Source organism: Pocillopora verrucosa, chromosome 2 (genome assembly GCF_036669915.1).
Source record: "Pocillopora verrucosa isolate sample1 chromosome 2, ASM3666991v2, whole genome shotgun sequence".
Lineage (NCBI taxonomy): Eukaryota > Metazoa > Cnidaria > Anthozoa > Scleractinia > Pocilloporidae > Pocillopora > Pocillopora verrucosa.
The window spans coordinates 14,048,563-14,065,051 of NC_089313.1; the positions used below are offsets into that span (position 1 = coordinate 14,048,563).

At 38.5% G+C, this 16,489-nt stretch overlaps 3 protein-coding genes across 3 annotated transcripts; 2 read left to right on the forward strand and 1 right to left on the reverse strand.

The window, feature by feature from the left end:
• Positions 1-611: 611 nt before the first annotated feature.
• Positions 612-2,890, forward strand: LOC136279068 (BTB/POZ domain-containing protein 6-like). Its single transcript, XM_066162462.1, has one exon. The coding sequence runs from the start codon at positions 951-953 to the stop codon at positions 2,277-2,279; it is 1,329 nt and encodes a 442-aa protein (XP_066018559.1). The 5' UTR covers positions 612-950; the 3' UTR covers positions 2,280-2,890.
• A 742-nt stretch (positions 2,891-3,632) lies between these two features.
• Positions 3,633-10,295, reverse strand: LOC136279070 (acyl-CoA dehydrogenase family member 11-like). The gene is made up of 6 exons (XM_066162464.1): positions 9,967-10,295; positions 8,311-8,543; positions 8,065-8,164; positions 7,649-7,796; positions 3,856-3,930; positions 3,633-3,710 (listed from the first exon to the last, which is right to left on the reverse strand). Coding segments are annotated over exons 1-5 (735 nt in total). The 5' UTR covers positions 10,219-10,295; the 3' UTR covers positions 3,633-3,710; positions 3,856-3,928.
• Positions 10,296-14,367: 4,072 nt separating this feature from the next.
• LOC131790392 (BTB/POZ domain-containing protein 6-like) lies at positions 14,368-16,425 on the forward strand. Its single transcript, XM_059107603.2, has one exon. The coding sequence runs from the start codon at positions 14,437-14,439 to the stop codon at positions 15,745-15,747; it is 1,311 nt and encodes a 436-aa protein (XP_058963586.2). The 5' UTR covers positions 14,368-14,436; the 3' UTR covers positions 15,748-16,425.
• The last annotated feature ends 64 nt before the right edge of the window (positions 16,426-16,489 follow it).

Sequence of the window (16,489 nt, forward strand, 5' to 3'; positions counted from 1 at the left end):
TTTAGTTCTTTGAAAACGAAAATCAAACTTACCAGTGACCTCAGAGGTGAGAGACAATATAAGCAAATCAGCTCTAGCAACCGAAACTGCATCGTTTCCATCAGAGTTGTTGCAGTGCGAGAAATGCAGCTACCATGGTTTCGAGGTTTATTTCGACCAGCAAATTAACATAAAGAAAAACACCTCCTATGCTATAAGTGCTCTGATATCAGGTCCTCCTACGTGCCAAGGAATTAGTTGTGTTGGCTCAATTCAATGTGCAGGGCTGGTCTAACATTCACTTTCACCAACAGTGAATCCTCAATAAATGGAACAAGCACTATGTGCGATCAATTTCCAGAATTGTTGTTTTCTTTAATGTAATAATTCAGTTTTACTATATATGACTAGGTAGTGGTGATAAGGCGAAATAGAATCGATTATAGGATGCGGTCAGTTAATCTTCCCTCCGGCTTATCTCTCACCCTCAAAAATCCTCAGCGAAGTCTATCATGACAAATTTCTTACATGGTGTAACACCAGATGAAACGAACTTTACAACCGCAAATATACATAAACTTTATATTTAAAGCTAGGTTCACCATTCCTGATGGCTAGTGAAATTAGTTTGAAATTACATAGCGAAAGTCTTTATAATTTATGCCTACATAAACTTTAAAACTGCCAATTAGTCTTTCCAAATTAACGCTACGCGAAATAAAAGAACAAAACCACGGAAATTATTTTATTTGCGTTCAGTTTTAAAGAACTAAAAGGAAGGCTTACGGTCTGCGACGGAAGCTGGATCACGCAATTAAATTGGGTGACAAGTATAACGATTTGGAAATGTAATCACATGTTTCAATTTTGTAAGTTACCGCTGTCTCGAGTTGCGACCCATTTATATTACGCACTCCCTCGCAAACTGAAGTTAACTTTCTTTACTGCTTTTAGCGCTACGGTCAGGAAATATGTCTCTCGTCGAAGAAAACTGGCAAACAACAAGACCAACCATCAGAGAAAGAACCAAGTTTGTTTTCAACAACGATCGCTTCAGCGATGTGAAGTTCGTTGTTCGGAAGATGGATGGTGAAAGCGAAAGTAAACAAGTGATTCTTGCTCACAAGTTTGTACTATCGATCAGCAGTCCTGTGTTCGAGGCCATGTTTTACGGCGAGTTGGCGGAGACTAGAGACTCTATTGAACTGCCTGACTGTGAATACGACTGTCTCTTGGAGTTGTTTCGTTACATGTACAGCGATGAAGTGAAGCTAAACGGAAGTAATGTCATGGGAGTGTTGTACTTGGCGAAGAAATACATAGTGCCTTCACTCGCTGAGGAGTGCTTGGAATATCTCCAGAAGAACTTGGAAGCAACAAATGTTTTCAGTATCCTTCCTTCCGCACAGAAATATGAAGAGAACGACTTGGTGGAACGATGCTGGAAAGTAATCGACGAAGATGCTAACGAATCTGTGATATCTGAAGGTTTTGCAGCAATTGAGAGAACCTTACTTGAAAAAGTAGTCATAAGAGACACCCTTGCGATTAATGAGATTAATCTTTTTAAAGCTGTTGACTTGTGGGCCACAAAGGAATGTGAAAGACAAGGATTAGAGGCGGAGGCTGGAGCAAGAAGAAGAGTTCTTGGAGATAAAATTATCAAAGCAATACGCTTCCCAATAATGAAACTGGAGGATTTCTCGAGTGTTGTATTAACCAGTGATATTCTGACAAAAGAAGAAATCGTTAGTCTTGTCAAATACCTAACCTCTGTCTCAGAGTCTCCAACGGGATTTCCTGACGAAAAAAGATTTAATTATAGCAGAGACGTTCATCGATGCTGTAGATTTCACTTACCACCACAAAGTGAGTGGGGCTATGGTAAAGACGCAGATGCCATCGATTTCTGTGCAAACAAAGACATTACGTTGCACGGATTACGCTTCTTTGGCAAGGAGCACAGTACTTACTCGGTAAACTTCAAGCTGATTTGTGTCAGTCCTTACTCAGATTTGATGTGTTTGGAAAATGTTTCATTTCGTCCACAAGCATTGCAGAGCGAGAAATACAGTTATTGTGGTTTTGAAATGACTTTTGGCAAAAAAGTCAGTTTAAAGAAAGACACTCTGTACTGTTTACGTGCTTTAATATCAGGCCCTTATTCAGCCTCGGGAAAGGGCGGTGTCCGTTCTGTTCAGTGTTCAGGTGTAACATTCACATTTAAAGACAGCAGTCCCCCAAATAATGGAACACGTATTGATAAAGGGCAGTTTCCTGAATTGTTGTTTTCTGTCTAAGGTAGTGAATATTTAATTTAGTTCATATGGTGAAAGGCCTACGTGGTCAGAAGTTCTCTACGCATTGCCTGTGAAGTTAATGTATTTTCTCCCCTCCTTTCGTTATCTTATTTTTTAACAACTAACCTGTCTCAGAGTCCCCAATGGGATTTCCTGACGAAACAAGATTTAATTCTAGCAGAGAAGTTCATCGATGCCGTAGATTTCACTCACCACCAAACGGTATTTAGAATTATCGTAGCACCGTGGATGCCATCGATTTCTGTGCAAACGCCAATTATTTAAGTTAAACTTCTGAATATGCAGGAAGGTAGAGCTACTGATAAGTGTACCGATTCGAACAATTATGAATGTGAACGTACACAAAATTTTGCCTCACTCAAAATTGCAATTGCCAAATTATCTTATTAAACAAACAGACGTGTTTGAAGAAATACAGTTCATTTTAAGACCTTTCCTAGGCAGGAAATTTTAGCGATTACTTGTAATGTCAATAATGTAATTCTACGAGTAGGAATGTTTATATATTTAGACTTTGGTAGGGGTATTTTAAGTATCGAATAAATTTTTCATCTGCAGTCGCATTTCATGCCTTCTTGCCTTTGCATGAAAACAACATCACAATGTGTTAAGGAGTCAAGAGTACGAAAATGTTACCCATCATTTAACCTGGGTGGGAGTCTTGCAAACAAAAAAAGAATGTCGACAATAGCAATTAAGTTGAAATCAACGGATTTTGAGTAATGGTTCATTTTCTGGGGCCGGTCAGAGGAATTTGGTTTTGTCTTGATAAACTTTACCCCAACCCCCCCCTCTATCCCCCCCTGGAAATTTTGTAATCTCAAAATCTTCCACACCCCTTCCCCCAGACAACAAATACTAACTGGTCCCTTAACCCTTTGACTCCCATGGGTGACCGACACAGAATTTCTCCTTACAAAGTCAATGCAATATCAAGCAGACAAGTGATGAGAATAAAAGAAAATATTAGTAAGGGGATTATAAGTTGATCCAATAGCAAATTCTCCAAACTAACAGCACAAGAACTGTATGGCAGACAGTAAGGAGAATTACTAATGAGATCTTGGGAGTTAAAGGGTTAAAGTTTTAGCACCAACAAGGGTACTCCCACAACAAATTTTCCAAGTTTCTTCCATGCCTTAATGTCACATATGCGCATGATGTATCATTTACTTTTTAATTATTATTGAACATCTCTTAGTTTCAACATAAGATCTCAGCATGTGGAATGATAGGCCATTTCAATATCTGTCAGAAATGTTAACTGTACAAAGCTACAGTAATATTTAACAAATTCCTTTTTTCACCACTCTTACCTTCTCATCGGACACCTGCAGCTACAATGCTGTTGTGAAAAGTGATTGTTAACATGTCTGATATACAAGGCACTCCATGACCCTCATCAGACATCTGAAAATGTTTGCCAAATGAAGTTGGTTTTGCATAAGAGAATGTAATCATGCAAGCAGTCAAAGAGTTAAGGCCATAAAATATGGTATGATAATGGAGCAGGTATTGCTGTGACCAAGGTGAGGATATAAGCGAATGAACTTACCTTGTAGGCTTGTGATCCATGAAGAAGAAGCTCAGCAGTAGGAAGCTGCCTGGTTCCCAACTTATTTTTCAATCTCTGAAAAAATGTGGGATTACATATTAAATCAAATGAACTTTGCCAGCATGTAATGTCAGTGCACCGATTCTGCTGAATCTACATGTATTTGTAACAGAGCCCAAGAATGGGTAGACATCTTAAACAAGCTGCTTCCAAAAACAGAAAAATTTGTGATAATGACGCTGAAGGGACAGACCGAGAAGAAAGGATTAAGGTTGGCATGGTTGTTCAGTTTTCTCTGTTAAAGCCTTGTTATGAATATTAATTGAAAAAAAAAAAGATAGTTATCAGTAATGCAAATCCTTCAAAACCTAACCAAACCCCTGAGCCCCACCCTAGTCCACTTCTGGGCAAATAAGGCCATTTTCGCTTAAACTTTCCTTTGAAATACACCAGCACTAACAGCTGATGGTGGCATTCTATCCTAAGAATTACAAGTTATCATTTTACCTGGACTTCAATATTGTTTAATTTGCCATCTTCATTGCGAGTTTGCATGTCATGACGAGCTTTGCTCAAGAAAAGAATTCTCACCAGGGATGCGTAAAATGATCCATAGGCTTGTCAAAGTAAAGCGAGAGGGCTCAATTAGCAAGTGAAAGCGAGGTGTTTGGCTTCGAGCGTGAAATTAATTGAAGTTAACAATTAAAATGAAAACAGGCGCGAGGATCCGCGCGGCTTGCGCGTTAGGAGTGCTACGTAAATTTAGGACTCTTTTGCACAATTTTCTCTTTGGAGATAACTACGCATTCATGGCGTGAATGGCAATTTTCATAATTATAGAATGATTGAGCGACAAGAACGGCTTAGCTAAGCCGTAGTGTGTCATGGCATTTGAGGATAGCCTGGTTGTAGTGCGTGACATGACAATCAAGTAACAGTTATTGTACCCAGCATGTTTTGTTCGTGATCTACAGATTTATTGGTTTGTGACGCAAAGAGCGATTATCTGTTCTGTCACGACAATACCAAAATTAAATTGTGTTAGCCAACTTATATTTCACTCTGATCAGACCTTTGACCCTAAGTCAACATGGAAGCCGGTGAGCCGCTCGGTAAGGACCTTGTTTTCGAGAGAGATTTCGACTGCAGTATGTTCTGGAGATACAAGAGTATCATTTAACACTTGAAACGATTGGGTAGATATTTTGATAATACTTTTCTGGCGTCCATACTGAGGAGCTCTTTCATTATAAAATATCATTTTAGTAAGTCCCAATCATCAGGTAAGCGCGGGAACTTATCCCGCGAAAATTCTGTGCGAAGGTACGAGTATATTCGGCGGTATCTACGAAAAGGGGCCATCGTTCTTTCCTTAAGGTAAGGTCTTAACTGTGTAAAACTTCGCGAGGAAGAAATTCTACTCGCTGGCCTGTCCAATTTGGCTTTTAGATAAGGTTGTATGCCTGATAATTTCTGTCTAGAGCTATATGATGACGCGCGATAAATCTCGCTGCTTAATAACCTTTGAGCGGAAAATGATGATGCCCAAACCATTTAATCAGCAAAGCAAGGTTTACCTTTACTTCTGGCAGAACCTTTCCTTTTTTTTTACCTGGTTCTGTCTCTCTTGGGTAGTCAGTCCTATTTGGGCTGTTGTTATCTGAAGGCAGAACCTTTCCCTTTTTTTCACCTGGCTCTGTCTCTCTTGGGTAGTCAGTCCTGTTTGGGCTGTTGTTATCTGAAGGCAGAACCTTTCCCTTTTTTTCACCTGGCTCTGTCTCTCTTGGGTAGTCAGTCCTGTTTGGGCTGTTGTTATCTGAAGGCAGAACCTTTCCCTTTTTTTCACCTGGCTCTGTCTCTCTTGGGTAGTCAGTCCTGTTTGGGCTGTTGTTATCTGAAGGCAGAACCTTTCCTTTTTTTTTACCTGGTTCTGTCTCTCTTGGGTAGTCAGTCCTATTTGGGCTATTGTTATCTGAAGGCAGAACCCTTCCCTTTTTTTTCACCTGGCTCTGTCTCTCTTGGGTAGTCAGTCCTATTTGGACTTTTGTTATCTGAAGGCAAAATCTTTCTTTTTTTTAATTTGGTTCTGTCTCTCTTTGGGAGTTGTTTCATTTTAGACTGTGCGTTTTCATCTTATGACAAACTAATTTTGAATTGCGACATAATTAAATTTACTTGTCTTGATTTTTTTTCCTTTGCAGATTTATTTGAACGTTAACCGCGAAAAGCCGTGATGAAAAAGCAATGTTTGTTTTAATAGAAAAAGATATTTTTCCTGTTTAGATGACCAACCAACCTTAACTTAATTACAGATCATAAGTGCACGTTCCGTTGACTGGTAATTTTTACGTCGATGTTGTGTTTGCGTTGGTGGTGTCTGTCCTCAAATCCCGTGATTTTTCAATTAAAAATAAATAACGAATTTAGGAATAAAATTACCAACGAGTAATTACCTCTTCTCTTCCGAAATACCTCTTCTCGTAACGTATTAAATTGCATTTCCATTTCCAACTCTTGCTTCAGACACGAGATGTAAAATCGGTCATAGATTGTAAAAGAGATTTGTGAGTAAAGAACTTTTTCTACTTGTCTTTGTTTATTTTCTCGCAGCCTTATACATGAGGTTCGCTGTGTTCGCAGTGGCGCGTCAGGAAACCCCAGCAGGAAAATTTTTTTTAAAGATTTTACTCCTTTAATGATCTCTTTAAAGTATATTACTTCCCTAGCATTTAGCCAATTATATGGTGCCGGCGGAGGGTACAAAAAAACTCCATTACATATTTCTTTACAGGCCAATATTATCGGAAAAAACCAAACAAACAAACAAAATGAGTTCTGTTGCGCTGTGTGATCCATGAGTGTTCTCATCGCGGTTAGGGCTTGCTGTTGTTTGCGGTATTATTTTCCGGAGTGGACATACCATTACTACATTTTTGTTAGCGTTTAAAAATCGGAAATACATGGTTTTGGTAAAAAACTTAATCTTTTTCAACTTTTAATGACTGTCGAGTTGTGTGTATCAATAGAGTGGGTCAGCAAATTTGCATTCTATGTTGCGCAAGGGGCAAGAGAAAATGGTAGACTCCCCGCGAGTGAAGCTGACGCTCTAGGTTGATGTCGATCCATATTATCCTTTGTAAACAAAATTTCGATCATGGAGTTAAATTATAAAATTACTTTGGCTTAAATTGTGCGCTTTAAAGTAAACTTGAGTTGTTAGATCCACGCGAGGGTTTAACCTTGAAAAATGCAATCACGCGAGTTGAGCTGACATTAACGCGTGTCCCTATCTGGAAAACATTCGTATTGTGACAAGAAGGGTCTGCTTTAAGGTTTTGGGTTACTCTCGCCATGCAATTTGGACGCCGAAAAGTGCCAAAAAAGTAATTACTGAAAATTCATTCGCAACACCTTGGTCGTTCTGTGGGCGCGAAGTCAGTTCTTCTCTTACAGTTAATAATTGCCAGGCGGATCTAAGATCCGCCTCAGCCTCATTTGCATAAATTCTTTTGGTGAGCAAAGCTCGTCATGAAACATTGTAATGCCTTTGGTGCCCTGATACAGATTAATAACAATCCAAATTATTACAATATTGAAATAAAAATATTTTCACACCTAGTACCGATGGAGAAATTAAAATTACACTTGAGAAAGTGGCACAAGTTGTGATTTTCTTTCTACTTCTATCAAGAGTAGACTAGAAAACCAAGAGGGAATCTTTTGGAGCAAGGCCAAGATAAAACATCAAATTGAACCCACATCTGTTGCAATGTTAATGAAAGAAACTACTCACAGGTACAGTAGATCTCTTGCTCTACATCTGAGCCCCCTTTCCTCTCAGTCATCCACTGACCAGATGTCCAGAATTTCTTTGGATCTCTGCTGGTCAAATGGCTGTAGGCATCCTTAAGAACACTAAGCTTCTCTGTCATATTTGACACCTGAATGTTAAAATATAGGGGGAAATTACAACAAAGTCACAATGCTTTTCCATCTCCAACAAATTTGGAACAGAAAAGAAAATTGAATTTCTTTGAAGGAACACTGGCTGCTTGTTATACACTGTAAACTGTAAAATTGTGCTGAATGAACCATGAGTTAAAAAGGGTAATTCAGAACAAGTATGCTTAACTACAGAATTTTCATCATGAATAAAGGAAAGAAAGTTAAAAATGGCATCTTCAATTAAACCAAGCAGAGTACATGTACCTCAATGCTCTTAGCTGCTCCATCTGTCATGGCCAATGGACAAGAATACAAACCAGAAGAAGGAGAAAACATGAACAGCTTCACAGCTTGGTAGATACGACTAAGAATAAATAAAAATTAACAGTGTTGAAGTTTTAATGACACCTTTAGCTACCTGCACAGATAAAAAATAGTGTGTCAGTTCTATGCACTTGTGTAATCAACTGACTTTGACTAATTTCTATGAAAACAAAAATGCATTTTTACCTCCACTGTCCATACTTTCTTTCATAAGGAATGGATATCAATCCTTCTTCAGCTGACACATCATGTAACTGTCTCCACCCCTGGCAAGTCTGAATATTGTCCACCCTTTTTCCCCAAGCATCAAATTGTTCAAGTTTTGGTGGCTGTAGCTCACATTCCCTTCCCATTGAGTAAATATCAGTGGCCACTCTGTCGCCAAAGTGCTGTAAGTCTGGAAAGATTTCTTGTAAAACCTGTGTTTAAATAAGTCCAGTTTCATTGAGCAACTTGAGCAAAATTAAGAAAAACCTTTTATATGTTTAATTTAAGTCTACAGAATCTCCTTTGCAATCATGAAGAATGTTCAACAGGTAATAATCACTCCCAACAATCATGATGTCCATCCACCTTCATTGAAATAAATCAAACTTCTTGATAATATGTATTTATTAGAATTATATGTGCAAAGTGTGATCCATCTTGAGGGCAAGTAGTTCTTTTCACTTAAGTAAAAGTGAGGGATGTTTTAACACCCTGAGGAGAGGTCATACTCTTGGGGGCTTCTCTCACACAGACTTCAGAATACAACCCCCACTTAACTATATCACCCCTTACAACAAAACAACTTAATGTTGTGTGATATGAATTAGCTGTACTATAATAGTCCCATGTGGCCTTACGGAATATTATCTACTAGATACTTATGGGAAGAGGAGATTGCATGAAAAAGAGTACAGTTCATTTTGTGATAGCTAACACAAGTGAGGTTTAAAACCCTTGTAAATGCACAAACTGTCAAAACACCAACACCGGACACAACCACAAAATTTACCAGCAGTTAATGCAGAAAAAGTCAATGCTCCCTGTAGGAAAAAACACAATTTAAAAAGAGCAGATTAACCCTTTACGTTCTGACATCAATTTGAATATTCTCCAAACCGTTCTTCAATTAGTAAGTGTACTTACTAAAAAAAGGAATGACCCAAATTGACCAAAAATGAGCTTGACTGATTTCTAAAATGACCTTTACTGATGTCTACAATGACCTTAATAAATTACCTAAAATAACCTGCCTAATGTCTTGACTATTCTTGACCTAATATGATTGAAAATAACCTACTCTAACTAAAATGATGCAAAGTGACGTTTAAACTTCATAGGAGCAATTTAAAATAGTAATTGCCAGTGATATACAGAACAGAACTGAATGATGCGAGCTGAGTGCTTACCTTCGCGGTTTCACCTAATAGTATGCCACTTTAGATCACTTAGAACACCTTAGATCATTGTGCTACTACCAGCTACTATTATGGATCTTTTTAGCTAAGCTTAAAACGCCATTTTTGGTTGTTTTAGACATCAGTCAAGGTTATTTTAGCTTTTGTTTTTTATTTTAGGTCATTGTACACGTCACTCTTGGGAGGTAATTTTAGGTAATTTTTTGTTTTAGTAACTACGATTTCCTGAGTTGTTGACGAGAAGAATTTCTTCAACAATCTGGAGACTCTTTAATTTTTTATCATTTTCTTTATTCTCGTGACTTAACTGTGTGATTCAGGAGCGATACTGTATGGAGAATTTGGATTCTAGTCATTATAAGGGGTTAAAGGGTTAAAGATTAAAGCTGCACAATTTCACAGACCAATTACTATTGTGTTCATGTTAATTATCCTTTACCTCATGTGGAAGGACTCTCTTCAAGTACGATTGCAGAAATAGATCTCCACTGAATTGATTTCCAAGCCTTGGCGCTCCTTGAAAGAAAGTTCCTCTCTTAGAAGCGGCAAATTTAGTATCCCCTGCAACTGAGCTATCTGGCGTATCGCGGTTGTCCAAATCAAGGGATTTTTCTGCGCCCCTTAAAGTGCTTTTCCATGCGATCAAATTATTTGGGAAGAACTTATCGGCTGTTATTTTAGCCCTGAACATCTTCACATACACTTTTACAGTTCGCAAGGCGATAGCAAAGTCGATAGAGAGGATTTTCTTGCACACTACAATTCAATCGCCATGTTTATTATTTACTTCTTAGGAGCCACGCTTTCACGAAAATCGCAACTTGCGTAACATTGCGCAACTTCTGCAATGACGGGTACTTGGAAACACGCAAGTTGTCGCAGTCAATTTCACCTGGCATTTTGGAGTCTGTATATTCTAACCTAAGATTTATCTGATCTTCCTTTCTTTGTTCTTCTTCAGATACACTGCTGAGACGGTCTCGGCAGAGTTATTGTAGATACCGCATTGAGACCATAATCAAGAGGAGGTGGGTTTGGGCAACAGGGCGTTAAAATTTTATGTCCCAATAAAGGGTGGCTTGGTAACAGCAGTCCCAGAAACTAAAAAATCTTGATTTCATCAAAAAAACCAGATTTGGGAGTGTAATTGTCATAATTGATAGGGCAAACTGAGCAAAGTGGGAATGGCAGTTCTGCAAGTAACTGCAAAGGAGTTCATTTCTACAGTCACCATTTTTCGACGCAAGAAAAACTTTTGACAAAAGAAGATTGCACACGTTTGTAAATTCAAGTTATCTTATATTCAAGATTTATTTCCATAGTTCATTGAAAATGTAGATAAAAAATAAAACCGTGTTTGAAAGGCAACAGTTAACGATGGACGTAATACGTACAGAAGTGAATATGCATTCGAGAGATAAAAACGAGCAATTTTCGTAAAGAGAAGTTTAACATTTGTGTTCACCAGTAAAACTACCTAAATCCAACTAGATGTGCTATTTTTCAAACGTAACGAAGAAAAAACACATCTCAGTATGTTTGTCAACAGGAACGCAATTTGTAAACGCAATTACCTCATGCCTTTCATTACAACAAGATCTAGCCCTTGTGTAACTTAATTAGACAACACAGCCTTGGAGTAATTTGTGAAGCATTTATAAAATTTCAATCAAATCCATCCATTGGTGATTTCCCCCGAAAAATAAATATTCCGGCCAATGTGACCCATGCTGGGTATAACTAGCTCGACGGCACTTGCTTACTAAAAAATAAAAATTTGCGTTCAATAATTCTGGGCACAGCCTCAGTGTTCACTTGAAAATGTATAAATATTGCGCTTAATCGTAAAGCGCTCTATTTTTCTTTAACAACACAAAAACAACCAATCGCAATTAATTAAAGTCATCGAACTGAAGCATAAAAATTTCATCAATTTTAAAAAAATTATAAATTGTTCCTTGAGCAATACTCAGTAAATAGGAATAAGTTTAGCGAGTGATAGGTGTTTGAATGTGTTTTTTTAATAAGTCTTTGTAAAAATCATAGAAATCTGTTGAACACATTAGAAATCATATTTATCAAATGCAAGAGGGGCGAAGAGATATGCACTTTGCTATGTTTTTTTTCCGACGTCAAACGTAACTTGATTTTTTGCTGCCTCCTGCAAATCGAAAGAATTCAAAGTTTAGATGTATACAACACAATAGGTAACAAGTGTCCTTCTTTACACAGGGCAAACATAGCACCACGGTGAAAACAAGTAGACTGGTTCCGAATATAACGGTATCATCAACGACCTTAGCGTCTCCCATTAAAAACAAACAAACCGAAAAAACAAAAGAAAAAAAGAAGGAGGAACAATGAGCCATCAAGTTGACAGCCGTAGGCAGATGCTTAGGCTTAAGTGCAGGGGCATAGCTACGGGGGGTCCTTACATGCCCGTCCTCCCCCCACCTCTGTAAGATGAACTTGGTGAACAAACGCTGAGTAATCAAGCCTGTACAACAAGAGCATTCGATCGCCGTTGTGAACATATTTTGGTGAAGTACACAGAAAGAAAATGCAGACTACGTTAGTGCAAAATACTTCGCTGCTTTTTTTTTTTCTTTTGTACTAACAAGAATGCTGTCCCGCTGGTGTTCGCGCGAATGGATCACACAGCCTTAGGCATCAACTTCTGCAAGGAAATGGTAGTCAAATGGGAATCATTGGCCGTAATGACGAAGACTCTTGGCCCCCTTTTTCGATTGCCTTGATGCAAATAATAGGACCTCGCTAAAAGCTGGTTTTAGTTAGTTTCTACTCGACTGAAATACTTACCTCGAGGACACGCTCTTTTTTTCTTCTCAAACTCCTTCATAAAACTCGGGACCGAGTCTGCCGAATCTTCCGATGGTCCTTTTGGGGCCACGATCGGTTGGTTTCGTCGTGTGTTTTTCAGTCTCCGTTGCCATTCGGGTCTTTCTGTAGAGTTGTCTGTTTTCTCAGGGAGCTCTTGATGTCAATGCTCGGTCAAGGCGCCACCAATGCACACGCAAGACATCTCGTAAGACATTACGCAAGACATCACGCAAGACAAATTGGGGATAAACACCCCTCTACTCCTAAATGGTGAACTCCTTGTTCGAACGGTTTGCAGTTTTTTGAGCTTATATATTACCACAACAAAAACAATTGTTTTCCCAATGGACCAACCTTATTTTCAGCTGCGACTTTTCTTCTTCTTTAATGCATCAGCCAGCCCTGGTAGAGCTATTCCAGACACAGTTTGGCTCTTCACCTTCGGCTTTGGCTTGGTTCGTGGTCTCACCGCTTCTCCTACGCCCGAATGAGGCGGGTTCTTCATGATAAAGCCACCAGTATAACACTGTAGTCTTCATCCATCCTGAAATTAAAATGACCGCATGCACCACTTCGACTTTTACATATCCAGTAATATATGTACTAATGGCTTCTTCAGGGAAGAGGTTGAAGGGTACCTATCAAACAAACATGAGATTATCAGTATCTTTAAGTATTTTAATTCCATCACTAAGTTTGTAGAAGGCTTTTCCAAGGCAAAGAGGTTTGGTGATATTAAACGATGCTGCAGATTGGGCTTAAAGTCAGACAACCCTTGGAATTATCCGAATCGCAGAGATTGTTTTAACTTCCCTGTGGAGAAGGATGTAGCGTTACACGCGATAACTTTCAGTTCTTTGGAAACGAAAATCAAACTTACCCAGTGACCTCAAAGGTGAGAGACAATATAAGCAAATCAGCTCTAGCAACCAAAACTGCATCGTTTCCATCAGAGTTGTTGCAGTGCGAGAAATGCAGCTACTATGGTTTTGAGGTTTATTTCGACCAGCAAATTAACATAAAAAGAAACACCTCCTACGCTACAAGTGCTCTGATATCAGGTCCTCCTACCTGCCAAGGAATTAGTTGTGTTGGCTCAATTTAATGTACAGGGCTGGTGTAACATTTACTTTCACCAACTATGAATCCTTAACAAATGAAACAAGCACTATGTGCGGTCAATTTCCAGAATTGCTGTTTTCTTTAATGCAATAATTCAGTTTTATTATATATGACTAGGTCAAGTGGTGACAAAGCGAAATAGAATCGATTATAAGATGCGGTCAGTTTATCTTCCCTCCGGCTTATCTCTCACCCTCAAAAATTTCTCAGCGAATTCTCTATCATGACAAATTTCTTACATGGTGCAACACCAGATGAAACGAATTTTACAAACGCAAATATACATAAAATTCATATTTAAAGCTAGGTTCACCATTCCTGATGGCTAATGAAATTAGTTTGAAATTATATATCGAAAGTCTTTATAATTTATGACTACATAAACTTTAAAACTGCCAATTGGTCTTTCCAAAGTAACGCAATGCGAAATAAAATAACAAAACCACGGAAATTATTTTATTTGCGTTCAGTTTTAACGAACTAAAAGGAAGGCTTACGGCCCGCGACGGAGGCTGGGTCACGCAATTAAATTGGGTGACAATTATAACAATTTGGAAAATGTGATCATATATTTAAATTTTGTAAGTTACCGCTGTCTCGAGTTGCCACCCATTTATATTATGCACTCCCTCGCAAACTGAAGTTAACTTTCTTAACTGCTTTTAGCGCCACGGTCAGGAAACATACGCGAAATAAAAGAACAAAACCACGGAAATTATTTTATTTGCGTTCAGTTTTAAAGAACTAAAAGGAAGGCTTACGGTCTGCGACGGAAGCTGGATCACGCAATTAAATTGGGTGACAAGTATAACGATTTGGAAATGTAATCACATGTTTCAATTTTGTAAGTTACCGCTGTCTCGAGTTGCGACCCATTTATATTACGCACTCCCTCGCAAACTGAAGTTAACTTTCTTTACTGCTTTTAGCGCTACGGTCAGGAAATATGTCTCTCGTCGAAGAATACTGGCAAAAAACAAGACCAACCATCAGAGAAAGAACTAAGTTTGTTTTCAACAACGATCGCTTCAGCGATATCAAGTTTGTTGTTCACAATTTGGATGGTGAAAGCGAAAGTAATCAAGTGATTCCTGCTCACAAGTTTGTTCTATCGATCAGCAGTCCTGTGTTTGAAGCCATGTTTTACGGTGAGTTAGCGGAGACTAAAGACTCTATTGAACTGCCTGACTGTGACTACGAGAGTTTATTGGAGTTGTTTCGTTTCATGTACAGCGATGAAGTCAACTTGAGCGGAAGTAATGTGATAGGTGTATTGTACTTGGCGAAAAAATACATGGTGCCTTCGCTCGCTGATAAATGTACCGAATATCTCCTCAAAAACCTGGATCCGTCCAATGTTTTCATCATTCTACCATTCGCTCAGAAATATGAAGAAAAAGAACTGGTGGATCGATGCTGGAAAGTGATCGATTGGGAGACAGAGGAAGTTGTGAAATCTGAAGGATTTGTTACCATTGAGAGGCCCTTGCTCGAAACAGTGGTGATCAGAGATACACTGACAATTAAAGAGGTTGATCTTTTTAAAACCGTTGACTTGTGGGCCACAAAGGAATGTGAGAGACAAGGTTTAGAGGCAGATGGTTCAAATAAAAGAAGAATTCTCGGTGAAGAAATTGTCAAAGCAATACGCTTCCCAACGATGACACAGAAAGATTTCGCAAGTGAGGTTTTAGCCAGTGATATCCTCACAAAAGAGGAGATCGTCAGTCTTGTCAGATACCTGAATTTCGTGTCCAGCTCTCCAGCGGGATTTCCCGAGACTAAAAGATGTCAAAATATTCACCGATGTTGTAGATTTCTCAATACGACGAAACGTTGCTTTTATAACGGTACGGAAGATAACATAGATTTCTCTGTGGACAAGGACATTAAGTTACATGGAGTTCGTTTCTATGGCAGTGAGCACTCTACTTACACAATAAACTTGATGCTTTCGATTAAACAAACTGGTCTGATTTTGTTGTCTTTAAAAAATAAAGAGGTCCAGACGACGGGAAGCGTAAACTTTGATTCTTACGGAATAGAAGTGCCTTTTGACAAAGAAGTCGTTGCACGGAAAAACACTCGGTACTGTATAACTGCTTCAGTATCAGGTCCTCCTTCAGCAAAAGGAATGGATGGTTTCAATTCTGTTCAGTGTTCAGGTGTAACATTCACATTTATGGACAGCAGCTCCCTTTCAAGTGGAACTTCTGTTTCAACTGGACAAATTCCCGAAATATTGTTTTCGCTTTAATAAACTAAAACATTTCATTTCTGTTGGCTTGAATCAGTCAATCAACTGATGCCAATTTGTACAAGCCTGTAGTGAGTAACCAGTTAGGAACATAACGGAAAGGAAATTACAAATCTCATTAGCAAACCGTTGGTAAGGAAAATGTCTATCTTAAGCCGAGAGAATATAGTTGATATTCTCTTGCTTTAGCTCAACTAGTTAGTCTATGAGAAACAAGATTCAGATTCCTAAACGACACAACCAAACCCATTGGCATTCTCTACAAAAAATACTCTGGAAATTGTTAAAATTGCCGTTTCTTCTTCAGCAAAGGCGACCATAAATTCAGTTTCTGGGGAAAGCGTCCAATTAAATAAGTATTTTTGGATGTTGCGTATTGCAATGTTCATAAGCAGAATTAAGAACAATTGTTCTAATAAATTAGAGTTAATCTAAACAAATGCAAACAAAGGACCTAATGAACACTTTTACACTGGGTGCTTGCTTTCAGCACGAATTTCACACGGGACCTTATTTTATGACATTTGCTCCCAGACTATAATTGATAGGGCAAACTGAGCAAAGTGGGAATGGCAGTTCTGCAAGTGACTTCAAAGGAGTTCATTTCTACAGTCACCACTTTCGACGCAAGAAAAACTTTTGACAAAAGAAGATTCAACACGTTTGTAAATTCAAGTTATCTTATATTCAAGATTTATTTCCATAGTTCATTGAAAACGTAGATCTAAAATAAAACCGTGTT

Coding starts and splice junctions, on each gene's coding strand:
- LOC136279068 (XM_066162462.1), top strand. CDS start 951: ATGTCTCTCGTCGAAGAAAACTGGCAAACAACAAGACCAACCATCAGA.
- LOC136279070 (XM_066162464.1), bottom strand. CDS start 10,218: ATGTTCAGGGCTAAAATAACAGCCGATAAGTTCTTCCCAAATAATTTG. Junction 8,165..8,310: donor AGAAAGTATGGACAGTGGAG/GTAAAAATGCAT, acceptor ATTTATTCTTAG/TCGTATCTACCAAGCTGTGA. Junction 7,797..8,064: donor GAGCAGCTAAGAGCATTGAG/GTACATGTACTC, acceptor TTTAACATTCAG/GTGTCAAATATGACAGAGAA.
- LOC131790392 (XM_059107603.2), top strand. CDS start 14,437: ATGTCTCTCGTCGAAGAATACTGGCAAAAAACAAGACCAACCATCAGA.